Source organism: Nannospalax galili, unplaced genomic scaffold, assembly GCF_000622305.1.
Source record: "Nannospalax galili isolate Female #2095 unplaced genomic scaffold, S.galili_v1.0 scaffold585, whole genome shotgun sequence".
Taxonomy (NCBI): domain Eukaryota; kingdom Metazoa; phylum Chordata; class Mammalia; order Rodentia; family Spalacidae; genus Nannospalax; species Nannospalax galili.
In genome coordinates this window covers 2,311,238-2,327,112 of record NW_008354016.1, presented here as the reverse complement: position 1 = coordinate 2,327,112, position 15,875 = coordinate 2,311,238, and the positions used below count along the sequence as shown (strand labels likewise).

Genomic DNA, 15,875 nt, shown 5'->3' with positions numbered 1-15,875 from the left:
AGCTAAAGGCTACATAACAAGAAACAATGCTAGAGGAGATAGATACCTTCCTTTGAGTTGTTGGCCAGGGTGGCCCAAAAGACTCCCAGACAGTAAACCAACATAGAACTGGGAAAATGAACAGCAGACCCTAATCTTAACTAAAGGAATATTGACAACTGATTGCTGCTAGATGAGGAACAGCTGATCTTCCTAAACGAAGGACCTCTAGATAGGCTGACTAGATTCAGCAGACAGACAAGCACTGGGGAATGGCTGGGGTGCTGACAACACAGTGGACAGTAACAGGGATTACAGAGTATATGGGTTCCAGTATGTGGGAGGGGGGAGGCTAGGAGAGGGTGCCATTTGGAAAATGGTTATATAGATAAAGAAGATTGTGTAGGATGTTCTGTATGATATATACAAAAAAAATTCAACAAATTTAAAAAAAGACATATTTGAGGAGGAATCATAAAAATTTACTTAATGTTAAATAGTAGAGGTGATAAACATTAGCAGTGAAATCTACCTGATGACTTTATGTCCATACTCAGGTACTAAGGATTTGAGTGCAACCAGCTATGCCTAGTAATAATCAGAGACATAGAGATCAGAGATGCATGTGCAGACATCTAAGTGCTAGTAGTATTAATCTTTTTATGTCTTGCAGGGCTTATACTGAGTTCAATATTGTATAACTGTATTAATTCAACTGTGAAACTTGAAACTTACAGCCACTTTTGAAAGAGATGTATCCTTGCTCTGGAATGTGTTATTGAATATTTTAAAGCTGTAATGAAATGCTGCTACTAATCGTGTGGTTATTAAATTTAAAAAATTTTTTAAAAAATTAAAAAAATAATTCTTTGAAAAATGGTTGTGAAAGCCTCCAGTATTTTTACGGAGAAGGAAGTGTCTGAAACGTTCTGTAGAAAACCAACCAGTCTCTGAGGCAGAATTGTCTTTTATTTTTAAATTGAAGTTCACAATGTTAAACTCCTAACCCAGAAAGAAATAAAGTCAAACAGGTGACGATCTTTAATTTTAGTTTTTTAAAAAATGAAATGTGTGCATGAATTTGATATATACATCTATATGCAATTTCCTTTAATACATGCAAAATTTAGTATTTTAAAGTGAGATCTCTTTTGAACATACTAGTTTTAATTTCTTTCTTAACTTCTCTACGATTAATTCATTTTCACTTATTTTTATATTTATCATGAAGTATCAAGTAAGTCTGTATAATTAGATAAAGGGAAATAATACTTTAACACACTCAGGAGCTGTAAGAAGATTGTAATTTACTTTATATTGAAATGACATTCTCATTACTTTCTATGAAAAAGATTTCCGTTACTTATGCACAAGCTTCCTGGATTTATGTTTCAATTTGTTTAGTGTTCCTCGCTGTGTTCCTAATGTGTCCATCTTCCTTCAGGTAACTTAATGCACCCTATACACCCCATCTCTTTTTTTCGCATTTGATGTCTTTTGCTCTGAGATGTTAATCCTTTAAAAATTAATATGTTGTAAGTGATAAATGTTCCTTTTATCGAGGTTCTAATACATAATCCTTTATAAAACTTTCTGACTGATTTTCATGTATAGAGTAGCCTATTATGTGTATATTTCATTCATAGAGGAGAAGCATTCTATTGTTGATTCATAATATTGAACTTGTAGTTGTGATAGTCTTTCATCTTTTTATTATTTATTTCAGCATTTAAGCATCCCATCTTTAGAGGAGAGGATACTATTTTAAACATTTAAAAAATTACACTTATTTACTTGTGGGAGGGCATGCTATAGAGAACAACTTGCCTGAGTCAATTCTCCTTCTATCATGTGGGTCCCCACCGTGTTAGACTTGCCAGTCAGGGTTTTCACTTGCTGAGCTATCTTCCTGGCCCCAGGATGCTCTTCTGAAGTCCATGTTCCCCTGCTGTTTTACTCTTAGGATCCTAAGATTCAAATGATTTTTTGAATCTGTAGATGAGGAGTTGGTATTTACTTCCTCATTCCTATTTCATAGATTACTGGAACCAAATGCAAAATAATATGTGACTTATTAATACATCACTAAAAGGCAAAATTAAATGATCAATTCTAAATTATTTATTTATTTTTGATGTAATGTAATAGAATACATAGACTGGTACATCTAAATATGAAATTCACATTTCAGATTCAGTACCTTAATATCCAAAATTGTTGTATGATACTTGTTCATCACCATGATTTCTTGAAAATGATTGGTTTTCTAATTTAATTGCAAAGCATTTTTACAATTTATTTCCTAACTATTGTACGTAGATTTTTCTGAAATTTTTTAATAGAAAGTTAGTTTGCTGATCATTAGATATTGTCTCTCAACAGATTTTTTTTTTTTTTTCTGGATCAGCTCTTGACCTAAGAACTACTTGAAAACAAACATAAGACAAATAATGTTCTTTAGTGACACCTCCACTTGTGTGAGCTGTCTTTGGAGCTTGAAGAGCTTTTTCTCTCTAAATCCCATGTATTCAAAGGATGGTTCTGTCACTGTATTAGTTAACTTTCTGTTCTCAGGATAAAATGTCTTAAATAAACAAATTATAAAGGGGAAGATTTTGTTTTGGTTCACAGCATTGGAGGCTTCAGTCCATGACTAATTGTCTCTGGTGCTTGGGGCTTATGGTGAACAGCCAGCATGGTGGGAATGTGAGGTAAAACAAACTATTCACTTGCTGGTAGCTGGGGAGAAAAAGAAAACAAAGAAGAGAAAGAGAAACTACAGTCCTAGGAATATCTGTAAGGGCATGCCTCCAAAAGCCTCTCACCTTTTAAAATTCCCATTACCTCCCACCAGCATGAAACTGGAGACCAGGCCTTTAATACACTGGCCTTTGGGGAACCTTCCAGTTATGAACTATAGTAAGAACGCAGTACTTACCTACAATATATTTGAAATCCCCAGTGACTCCTAACGCCATCATTTAAGTGGCATCTCACTTAATTCAAAGGGATGCTCTGATTTTCAGACAGTTTTCTATATTAAACTCAATACCTATATCCCTTGAAGTGGTACACATTCCTTCTCCTCTTCCTCCTCCTTGACCTCATTATCCACTCTTCCTCCTGCTCACCTCTTACTCCTTTTGGTGTGTATTAATTTTCAAAGTAATGGTATTCATCTTCTTGTTATAATTCCTCCTTACCAATTTTATCTTGTTAAATCAAGCCCCTCGGCTTAGCTCAACTAATTATGTATGTAAAATAGTCTGTAACATCTTTTATAGGACAGTAGTTCATATTATCTTAGGTAAAACTGAGATACAACCTGCCCAAGTGGAGATTATAGGGCTTGAGTTGTAAGGACATCTGTTTTTTGGCTCTGTTCAATTCAGGCTCTTGTGACTCAAGGACTCCAGGATGCCTTCCTTCTTTTACTTTCAATCTCTGCTTGGTTGAAATGCCTCTTTCTACAGTTTTCATGTGGCCAGGAAAACAGTCACCTCCACGTGTCTTTATTCACTTCCTTCTCTCGCCAAATTTCTAAGAAAACAAAGCAACAATCCCACCAAAGACACACTTCTAATATTACAAAAAAGAAGATAAAGAGCAGTATTCTGGCTGACTCCTCAGCTTGGAAGTCAGTCCTAGAGCAACCACGGCAGACTCCACATGACTGGACTTGGGGAATCTTAGCTCCCCAAAGGTAAGGAGAGGACTCATCTGTTGTATAAAGGAAAGCAGTGGCTGTCAGTTATTCAGGGAGTAGAGGGGAGGTACACCTGGAGACTGTATAAGATGGTGTGGCTACATCTGGGTGCTGGAGGAAAGGTACCTGTGATTAGTGTTGTCAACCTGACTGAATCTAAAATCACCTGGGAGACTGGCCTCTGGGCAAACCTGTAGGGCTATCTTGATTGCATTAATTGACAAGGGACACTTGCTCATTATGGGTGGCCACCTTCCTTGGGGAGATACTGTATCAGGAGAGAAAGTGAGCTCCGCAGCAGGAGCACTCGTCTCTCTCTGCTTCCTGATGGTGGATGTGTTTGACCAGCTGCTTCAAACTCTTGCTGCCTTAAATTCTCTGGCATGATGGACTGTACCTTATACTGGTAGTTAAAATAAACCCTTCCCAGCTTTTGGCAGAGTATTTTATCACAGCAAAACAAACAAACAAAAATGCCAAATCAACCAACCAACCAAAAACAAACAAAAATCAGAACACCACAAGCAAACAACAAGTAGGAAAGAAATGGAGACAGGACTGAGTGTCTCTCTAGGTCAGATGAGAATTTTTTTGTAAGAACACTTGCATGTATGTGCACACACATACAGACACAAATGCAGAACTTTAGAAGTAATGTTCCTATATTTTTATGTAGTGCCTAGTCATTCCTTCCTTTAACAAACTATCAATTGTCTTTTCAATAACCCCTGTACCCACCATGACATGCTACAGTAGCATCTTCTATCACACCCAACATTCCTCAAACCCATGTTATTCCTCATGCTATTGTATGACCATGGCACTATTCCCCCACACCTCTATTTAATACGTGTTCTGTGATTATTGTCTACACGTTCCACTAGAATAAAGGCTCAGGGAAGGCAGGGGAACATTTCTGTGTTCTGTTTACCAGTGTATCGGCAGTGCTACGGCAGCAGCTTGTACCTTAAACTTTAAGTTAATAGATACATACCAATAGATACTTGCTCAATACCTGAATCAAATTTTTAGATCTTTTTTCCACTTTTATAAGTTTTTCTTTCCCATCAGGGCATGATTCTTATCACAACATAGAAAGTAAAAACATTTGCTGTTCTTTGGAATTCTCACATCATTGTCATTCTCCAGTTTCATGAAGTAAACAGATCAGTGGATGGATATAGAAAATTGCTCACCTGATCCCAGAAAACTTAACACTGAAGGGAAGCTTCAGTTTTCTTTGCAAAATCCTTCCTTGTCTTGAGCACTGTTCCCTTCCTTTCAGTCTGCTACTCATTCTTCAGCATAGTGGAATCAGTACAGTGTGAAGTATTTCATGTCCACTTACCTCCCAGAGATACAGCTGGCCTGCTGTCTAGGGGTGTTGATTAGAGTCATTTTCTCTGTCAAATAAGAATTAAAAGGCATGGATGAAGAGATGGTTCAGTGGTTGAGAGCCCTGGCTGCTCTTTCAGAGGACCTGGGTTGAATTTCGAGCACCCACATGGCGGCTAACATCTGTCCTTAACTCCAGTTCCAGGGGATCCGGTGCCATCTTCTGGCCTCCATGGGCATTGCACCAACATGGGTGTACTTCCATACAAGAAACAAAACTTACTCATACACATAAAATAAAAATGAGTAAAATTTAAAAACAAGAATTAATAGGCAGGAAATATCTCAGACACAGTAGAGACTTTATTTAAGAATCACACATACATACACACACTCACACATAAAAAAGCTCTTCACAGACGGCAAAGGGACTCGGAAACTGAAAGATCCAAAGACCTCAGGAAGACTTGGGCCTTTAACTATTTTTTCTGGACCTGGGCAGGTTCCCCACCTTAATTTTGGATTTGTCAATGTTAACAAAGAAGAGAGAGCCCATATATCACAGCTCCAAGCTGCCAGATCAGGCCTTGGTCTTGTCTAAAGTAACCTCGACCAGGCAGCTGGAAAAGGGCCCTACTGGTGGTAAGAGAAAATGCCTGCCAGTTATTTGTCTTGGATCAAGAAGAAGCAGGTATTGTGTCATCTTTGTTATTCATTAGTGACCCCATCTTCTTATTAAGTCCTTTATACTCAGACCACCATCATAAGCTAGAAGATGTATTTAATTATATCCGGCACTAACCCTCTGACAGGCTGTGGTTATCTGTCTAGTCAGTAGAAAGAGGTAGAGAAAGCTACCTTGATGACAGCCCTGTCGTGTGAGTGTGGATAAAGAAATCCTGGGAAGTAACTAGCGAGGTGGGGTTTCATTTTTGGAGACACTATCATATCTCAAATATATACTTCACCTCCAGGCTATGTTGCTCTGAGCTACCTGTACCTTCAGTCTTCTAGGCCTGCCTTCCTCAGGATTGCTTCTGGTGGAATAAGAGGAGAATTATGTTTAGGACAAATAATTTCCTCCATTAACAGCAACTGTTTCCTTTGAGATCATTTCATGGATCTCGGTATTTGGCTTTCTTCTTAGTTCTGATTCTCTGGCTTCGTGGAGAAATCATATTCAATATCCTTCATATCAGGGATGTCTGATCTCTTTTTTTTGTGCAAGAATTCTGTCCAGGAAAGCTGTACAGCCAAAGAGAAGAAAGAAGCAGAGGCCCATTGTAGCCAAGAACTCTACATATGGCTAGAGTTCAACACTGATGGGAATCACTGCAGATCTGTGTGAAAACACTATCCTGCTTCCCAATCTAGCCTGATCTGATCAGAAAAGAACTCCTCTGGCAGGTGGGACAAAGTGAACACACAGTGACCAATGCTCTCTGGAAACTGAGAGGAGCCTTTTGACCACAGCTGCAGGCTGGACTGAAACCTTCTGCTTTCTCCCCTGGACCCTAAGATAGTCTGCATCTATATTCTTACCAATGTGCATGGAATAGAAATGGTCTCTAATGTCTGCCTAAAGGTGCAGCATAGACTAAGAATACTTCTGACAGTGTGAAATACATAACCGGAAAAAAAAGAATGGCTGGGCCTGTGTGGCTGTGATTCCTGCCTGGATACAGAAGGGAAATATGCAAGGAGGAACCAATAACAATGAAAGGATCCGATGAAGTCCTCATCTTTAAAGTTAGCAGTGTGTACAGTGGTAGGATGAGAGGAGTAAAGTTCCAAGCAGGGAAAAGCAAACTGGCAATTACTTTTCTTTAGAAGAACTTACAGCAAGCTAATAAAGAGGTAGAGGTGTGAGGAAAAAGCAGCCCCCACACCATCTTTCTTCATTCCAAGGTGCTGCTCTCAGGCTGTGGGCATTTCCTACTTTTCTACTACTGCTGTTTGCTGTTACTTAAGGTATTTGGTTCATTGAAATGAGAGTTCCTAAAACATCTATATTGTCAGGAAAACAATGCTCAAAATTGTTTTTAGAATGTATTTAATCATTAAGGGAATTTTTTCCCTTTTCTGAAGCCATATAACTAAACTGCAAGGACATGGAGTTTGTGTACAGGAATCAAACCTTCATTAATTCCACACTGGGTAGAGATCAGAGAGGTGGACAGGAACGGAAAGAAACAAACTCCTGCCATAACTGACTGAAGTTTGGGTTGGAGGCAGAGAGCTTTCACATGAGAAATAAAGTACTGCATTGAGAGGAAGAACAGAAACATGTCTTAGGTTGTCTATTGCAGAGAGCTCGTAAAATAATAACGGACAACTTGGTCATTGTGCTGTTGAAGAGCCAGCCCCCTTTGTACCTTGGGCACCTGGACTCTAGTCATACGTTTCCCAGGATAATTTTCATCAGTGATCTTCAGGTAGCATAAAGGGACTTTCAGGTGTTTCCACTGTTAAAGAGCACCCTCTGAAAGTGCTTCATAGATTATCTTGATTGTGAAGTCGGAATAATTCAAAATGAAGAGAGAGAGTGTGCTCCTTTTGGTTTTGCCTTTGTGCTGTGTGAGAGGATCGTTTCAATTTAATTCGTAAGTGATGCTTCTCTAGACTGTTTATCTATGCGAAGATTGAAGAAATAATTGTGTTTGAACTGACTTTGGAATTCAAAAATCGCTATTGTGTTTTGAGGAAAAACGGCTGGAAAATTGAATTCGAGCAGCAGTAGTAGCAACAATAATAATAAACTCCATCTTTCCTTAAATGGGCTAGGAGAATTTCTTCTGCCTCTTGTGTCTTGTACCTGATCCTCCTCTTTTTTTTGAGTGTCTTAAACATGTTACTGACAGGAATGTTCTAAATAGGAATCTATTTAGGTTAAAAAGTACCCTTTCCAGAAATTCGGATACTCTTGGAGACTTTAATTAGGATATCAACCTCCATCTTTCAATATGGTCTTGCTAAGCAAACTATGGACCTAGGAGCAGCCAAAACTGATTGACAATTTGGGCAAATCATAAAGGAGAAGTTGGGAAGCAGCGCAACGTCATGAGTGATGATAAGGATGAAAGGAAAGAAGAAAGCTCTGAAGAAAACACCTCATTCTCATATTTACAAGTACTTTAAAATTCTGCCCAAATTAAAGCGATGTTATCTTCCGCTTCAGGAGGATTGCATCTTATTTTAGAAAGTCCCAAGAACCCTACTCTGATTTGTGAAATGAGCAGGTTTTGATGACATGAAGTACTAAACCCTTGAGGAGATTTGGAAATGGAGTAGGAAGATCATGTGGAGACTGAAGTTGAATTTTGTGGGAATGCGTTACATCTCTTTTCTTAAAAATCTGCACCTCCCATGCTGAATTTAATGCACTGTTTTCTGACTAAATAGACCTCATTTAGGGGATTAAAGTAGGCCACAAACTAGTTTCACTCATTCCCTGAGTTGCTTTCAAATCCCCAATTCAAAGCACGAGGGCATCACATGTTTCTACTTCAAGGCTGCACATTCAGGAAATGAAAGCCCTCAACACAGCTTGGTAGCAGAAGATCCAAATCAGAGTAAATTGTGTAAATTAGAACTAAATTGCAAAGCATTTGGACAAAGCAGGCATGCAAGTCTAATCAGGAAAGTGATGGTACTTGCTCTTTGATAATACAGGTTGGAAGAGGAATTGGGGGAGGGATACATCATAAATCTCTTAATATATTTCTGAACTTGGCAACCTGGACTGGTTTTGTCACGTATTTGCAGCTTAAAAAGTATTTGGCTTTTACAGCAGCCAAATAAGTACCCTTTAATCACTTTCAACCTATGAACAGATGGGCAAACAGTGCTTTTTATAAATGGGGCATACAAAATACTTCCATATCAGCCAAAACTAATTAGTAGCAATATCTGAACCAAACTCTAAAACTGAACAGTGTTTAATATATATTATCATATAAGCATTAGTAGTTAAAAGGAAGTTCCCTGTTCAAATGTTCACCAGGCTCAGGATCTAATGTTCAGACATGATTGACTTACTAATTAACTTCTTGTATCTTTTCTCACATGTAATTTTGCTTAATGATTTCTTCTGTCTCTGAAAACCATTTGATTAGATACTTTGATCACAGATTTGTCAAACTTCAAGCAAAAAGTCAAGCAGCCATTGAACTCTCTACTACTGACTCTCTTCTACTGACTTTAGATTAAGGGGGTAGCCCCTAGACGAACGGGGTGGTCTCTTTCGTGGTGAAAACTGGTTTTATAGCTAGCTTTTAATGACTCATATTTTTATTGATGTAAAGACTTATAGATTCTCTTTGGTAACTAAGAATTTTTGTAAAAGATGACAAGTCTCCTTTTATTGCAATTGTGTTAACACATGGCAAACAGAAAAAAATTCAAAATTACTTTTGGAAAGTAAGCCAAGGCTAGTTTTTATGGATCCTCTAATCTAGAGGGGTCCTTTGACCTCTATGTCTCTGACAGTGACAAAGAGAGTCTACATCTTATGTACTGCTCCTTGAAACTTGTATGGACACTTGTGTAAGAGAGTGTGCATGTACAATGTGGTTGCATCTTTGAAATATATGAAAACAAGCAAGTATACCCAAGCCAGTCACCCAGGTCATCGTGATGACTGAGGAGTGAGCATTGCCAATGCAAAACCTTCTGTTCTCAAGCATAACTTTGTCCACCTTTGATTTTATCAAATATAAAGTCAGAAGGGCTTTCAATTCTATGTGAGGCTAAAGAATCACCCAATTTCTTTTAGAAATCAGAATAATAAATTGATTCATCATAAGTATTTTAATGATTACAGGAGAAATCCCAAAGGTAATACTCAATAAAAGTTATTATTGCTAATCCTTTTATTTATGTAAGTAATTATACTTTTCTTTTAAAGTATACATTCAAGTCTATCTTATTTCACAGGCTCTGAAGAGAAATAGAAAATTAGAAGCAAATAATTTTCTTTTACAACCTAATGTTTTCTTTGCAAGTTAGTGTGTAATCAAGGACTTGCATTGGTTTACTGGAGAAAATGACTCAGAACCTAGGAAGGCGAGGCCCTATATAAGCATTTCTGAAAAATTATCATCAGATGATTCCAATTCACCTGTGGTTTAGAAACATTCGGTTAATACAACCACAATACCATTTTGGCGTGTTTGTTCCTACTCTTATTTATATATGTTTTAAGCAAAAAGTTCCAAACATGTAATACATAAAATTCAGTACCCTTATTCCCTTTCTTACATAATCTGTATCAGTTTTATTCTGTTAAAATAATTTGTTGATGTCATCTAACTAATTGTCTAGGTATTTGTAAATTTATCCATTATAAGTGAGGCCATGGTAGATATTTTCATGCATGTAGCTTTTTCCATAATTCCCAGAAAGGTAATGATAAAGTCATATTTTCTTGATTCCTAACATCAAGTTATTTCCCTTCTGTTGTCTATGAGGTCAAGAACAATGTTGGCATTGTGTCTTTAGTCAAGCATTGTATGGAACTGGGTAGTTTTGTATGGTATTTTCATTTTAATTCTGAAAGTGAAAGAATGGAGCCTCTTGTTTCTATTTTAATGATATTATTGTTGGAACATTTCCCCTTATGTTTCTCATAAAAGTTTCAATGAATCACCATAAAAATTTTAAATGAGAGTATGATAAGACCTTCAAGGCATTCTGTTTGTTAGGTTATCACAAAACCAAGTTTAGAAATTATTAATCCAAAAATTAGGAAATCTAATGAGATGATATATAGTACCTTGGCTTCTTTTGTGAGGATATGATATAATTTCATAGAGATACAGGCTTTGAAATTGAGATAAATACACTTTTATGTGGTTTGGGTGCTAGAAACTAGAAGAAAAAAATTACTTTTTAAATTCTGGAGATGAGTATAAATCTGAGGTATATGGAAGGAAGTAACTAATTTCTTTTGCTTTTATACATGCTTTTCTTGTATTGTGTCAGATGGACAGCAATTAAAAGAATAAAGTTTGCATTTCTATTGAATGAGTTAAAACATTCGTTTTCTGTTGTTTTCAGTTACAGTGTACAGAAGAGTTTGAATTCCAGCTATTTTAGAGATCTATATAAGACAGAATTACCTGTGTTTGCTTATCACTAGCTAACATATGCCTTCCCCTCCCCACTGTTAGATAGGATACTGAATTACTATTCAGAGTAGAGGAAGACAAGTTGCCAATTTGCCTTCTCAGTTCTACTTTGGAGATTAAGATTCATTCATAAGGCACTTCTTTGAGCTCATAAGCTTTTCAAAAACTGTTGCTTTAATATTTTGTGGACCAATTTCAATAACATATGTACAATAAGTATGGAGTAAAACATGGACATGTATATGGTATGGGTATGGGTATCAGTAAGTTTTGACTATGACCAGAAGACTGATCCATCCTTTAATGCTGCATTTTAAAAGTAAGTTTGTCGAAGGCCTTCACACAAAGCAAAGGGTTTCAGCATGGCATATTCAGTATACAGCGTTATACTCAGCTCTCATCCATTCCACTCCCCATTCTTCTTCTCTCTCCCTCTCCCCTCCAGCTGGTACCTTTCCTTCACTCAGTTAATCCCAGTCTCATGTATCCTAGGCTGGCCTCGAACTCCCTATGTAGCCTAGGCTAGTCTTGAACTTCTGATCCTCTTGTCTCAGCATCTCAAATACTGGGATTACATACACATGCCATCATGCCTACCCACTGTCCTACTCTCTTAAAATGATTTTATGTGGCACGAATTTTTAAAAAATTGTTTTGCAATTTTTGAATTTTTGCAAATTTTATGCAATATACTTTGATCATATTTAGACCCCTCCCATATCTGCCCCCCTGTTATAACCATCCTCCCACTGGATTTCATGTACTTTTCATATATATTAAGGTCTATCGAGTCAAATTTATGTCCCCAAATGTCCTTTGGGGTGTATCCATTCACTGACATTGGATTTTTGTGACCCATTGTCAGTTCTCCTGTTGAGGTTAAAAGTTAAGAATTATTCAGAATATGTATCCAATGATAAAAGAATTTTTTTAACATACTCAAGTCTATCAATGCTTTTAAATTGTTAAGAAGTAGCACTTTGACAGGTGGGACATCCCTATGCAATGTAGGAGATACAGACTGGCTCTTCAGGAGGACTTCATGGGCAGCATTTTCATACAATAAGTCAATGTATATTCCTTAATAGTCTTACCACATGAGTTCAATGTCTTTCATTTAAATATAATCTCTTTAGAGTGGAAAATGGATGGATTTTTCAATTATATCATGATACAAAAATATTGCTTTCATTTCTTTTGTTGTTTTGTTTTGTCTTTTGAGATAGGGTCCATTGTGGGCCCAGTTGGTCTCAAATATGCTTTGGAGCTCTGGCTGGCCTTGATTCCTGATTTTCCTTCTACCTTCTAAATGCTGATAGTATAGTCATTTGATACCACACCCAGCAATGATGTTTTTAAGATTTATTTATTTTTATTTTTTTGTGTATGAGTGTTTTGCCTGCATATATGTATACCATGTGTGTGCAGTGCCCCTGGAGGCCAGAAGAAGGCATTGGATCCCCTAGAACTGAAGTTATATGCAATTATGAGTGACCATGTGGGTTCTGAGAACTGAAATTGGGTCCTCTGCAAGAGCAGCAAATGATGTTAAAGACTGAGCCATCTCTCCAGCCCCCTGTGATTCTTATTTAAACTTTAGAAATACTTATATAATTAGTTCAGAATATATATATATATATACATACATACATACATAAAATAGGTTAGCATGTCTTGTTAATTTCTATTAGCTTATGTATGGTGATTTATTGGCTTCTAATTTCTATGAAAATTTCAATTTGCTTTTTGAATACTGACAGGTTGGTTGGTGCCATTTCTGTGTCATTTAAAGGTTGTTCTGTGTTAAAGTCAAATAATAAATTTGAAATATATGGATTCATCAAGGAAAGTTTTTTCCTTCACACTTTACTAGAGCATAAATAGTAATACAAATTTTTCTTTCCGATGATCTTGGATTAAGAAGATCTCTGTGATCTCTATTTCTGGATGGGAAATGCTCCTGACATGGTGGATCAATCCTTTGCCCCATCTAACAAATTCATAGTTGTGATAGCTGTTCAACCCTGAGAAGCCTGTACCCATAAGCCTTTTCTTCCTGTGATAAAGTGTTAAGTAAATATGTAATCTTTATAAAGCTATCATTTTATGATGTTTCTTTCAGAAGCACAATTTATGATCTGTTTGTACTTTATCACAGGGTGTTTGCTAACTGTGAGGGAAAGGCAGAAATTTCCTGTTGATGATTTGAATAAGTATCATCTGTGTTTAGCATGAATCCCCACAGAATAACCACTGTTTCTGGACATTCATCCCATAGGAACTTAGCTGTTGATCACTTAGAAATAAGGAAATATCATTGACCCTTACCTAGGGCATTGACCAACCTCCTGGTTTTACAATTTCACTCCAGAAAGAGTTCATCATGAGTATTACTGCTTGAAAGATATAATTTGCCTTTGAAATACAATTCTTAAAAAATTAAATTGACAGCTATTGTATTAGCTTTTGCGTATAGACAACTGAATTAGAGATTTACTCAGAGAATTAATAAAATTTGGGCATAAAATTCAGAAGTCTCTGTACTGGGGAGAAGACAAAACTGTAGTGGATGAGCTGACCTATAGATCTCCTTTTGATACATGTCCACGAATGCTATAACTCAGTCATATGGTAGCTCTAGTTTTAAATTTTTTATATGCTAAGAATTGCAAGGGAACTATACTATGGAAATATTTGAAGAAACTAATCACCATATAAAAAAAGACTTTAGGTATACCAAGGGGAGAAAGTAGGTGCAACGTTTCCAAGGCTACAGTTAGTCTGCTCATGGTAGAGAGCCTGCAGTTTTCTCTTATGGTCATCATCACTGAGAGGGTTACAGGTATTAGTGTTGAAAGGTAGATAATGGTTTCTAGTATGATCTCCCTTGCCACTATAGTCATGACCCTACCTGCTGCCCCTCTTACTGGACAGAAATAGGATCAGAATTAATTTTCAGATGGTATTTCGTTAGCATAATATCAGTATCTAAAAGTTAAGTGATTTCAAATCAGTTGATAGTCTGAAAGAACTTTAGAAACATGAAAATTATTTGGACTAACCTGCCCTGTTACATGAAAATAGGAATGAATAAATTTGGACAGTCTCACTTTTTGTTAGATTTCCTTCCTTCAGAAGGTTAATGTATGCATAGTGTACTGATTCTAGAATATTCAACCATTGTTGAGAATATTGTCAACATGGATATGTGATGTTATATATTAAATTCTATGTACAAATCATATTGTGTTCCCTGTTTCAATATATTTTCCCTTGAAGGCTGACGTGTTGGTAAAGGCCTGTAGTTTCACTTCTCTGAAGGCTGGGGCAGGAGGATTGTGAGTTCAAGGGGCCTGCCTGGACTACAGTGAGTGTGCTACCATGAGTTTAAGGCCAATCTGAGCAACCTAGTCTAAAAAAATGTAACAAGGGCCTGGGATGGAACTCAGTGGCAGTGTTTGCCTGGCAAACCCCGGATGCTTTGGTCCTTCGTGTGTGTGTGCATCCTCATTTGTCAGCGAATAAATCTAAGAATAAAGACGTGTTTATTTTTCTTGTTATTTCTAAGAAACTTTTGTTTCATTTTTAGGTTAAAATCTGCTCTAAAATCTGATAAATTGGACAGTAAAGTTAAAAGAATTGGACCTCACATAGAAATATTCCAATTGTTCCAAGGAAGAAACAAAATCGTATACACTAGAAGAATAATTAAACGGATCACTGTCATACAAGCCTTTGTCAGGGGATGGCTTGAGTGCAGAAGACTTCAGAGAATAACCACCAAGGTAATGGACGTGTTGCAACTACAATGGCCTTAAATTTTCTTTTGTAGATTTAATTACGGAATTTTGAATAGCGTGCTGGTTAATAAGTGTGTAATTTTTCTAATTAAAGTTCTATCTACACACTTTAGTAAAAATTTTAAAAATTGTTTTGTTGGGCTGGAGAGATGGCTCAGTGGTTTAGAACACTGGTGGTTCTTGTAGAAGACCCAGGTTTGAATCCCAGCACCCACATGGCAGCTAACAACTGTCCTAACTCCAGTTTCAGGGGATCTGACAGCGTCTTCTGTCCTTTGCCGGCATTGCATGACACGGGTGCACTTACCTACACGCAGGCAGTACATGCATACACATAAAATAACAATAAATAAAATATTAAAAATTGTTTTATGTGTATGAGTGTATTACCTGCATGTATGTAAGTGCACTTGTGTCATTCAATGCCTGTGGAGGTCAGAAGCGGGCATTGGATCCCCTGTAACTGGAAGTATGGACAGTTGTTAGCCACCAGGGGATGCTGGGAACCTGGGTCCTCTCTAAGAGCAGCCAGTACTCTTAACTGATGAACGATCTCTCCAGCTCGTATCTACATATTTTGATTAAGAAAACATTATGAATACTCTTCTCTGATGACAACTTCGTATTGTGGCAAATTAGACACTGAACAAAGGGCAAAGTTTATCCTTAACTCAATAGTTTTGGAATCACTTATTAAATCAGAACAAATTGTCTTTATACTAAAGTCATTTTTCTTTGCTATTTTCTTTAGAGCAACTACTCTCCGCTTCTCATACTTCTGGGTACTCCTGCAGTGCATAAAAGGTTTCCTTATAAAAAACTATGCATAACCACTCTCCCTTCTAATGTGCTTGGGAAACTTTGATATACATCAGGTCAAATAACTCATAAGAACCCATTTTGACTACTAAATACAGAAAAGCCAAA

The 15,875-nt window shown here is 37.0% G+C and overlaps 1 protein-coding gene across 1 annotated transcript in view; it reads left to right on the top strand.

The window, feature by feature from the left end:
• Positions 1 to 15,875, top strand: part of Iqcm (IQ motif containing M) — a 309,407-nt gene that overhangs the window by 29,618 nt on the left and 263,914 nt on the right. The window contains exons 2-3 of the mRNA XM_008851105.1: positions 14,428 to 14,486; positions 14,738 to 14,933. Coding sequence (XP_008849327.1) covers positions 14,428 to 14,486; positions 14,738 to 14,933 — 255 coding nt within the window. The remainder of the gene's footprint in view (positions 1 to 14,427; positions 14,487 to 14,737; positions 14,934 to 15,875) is intronic.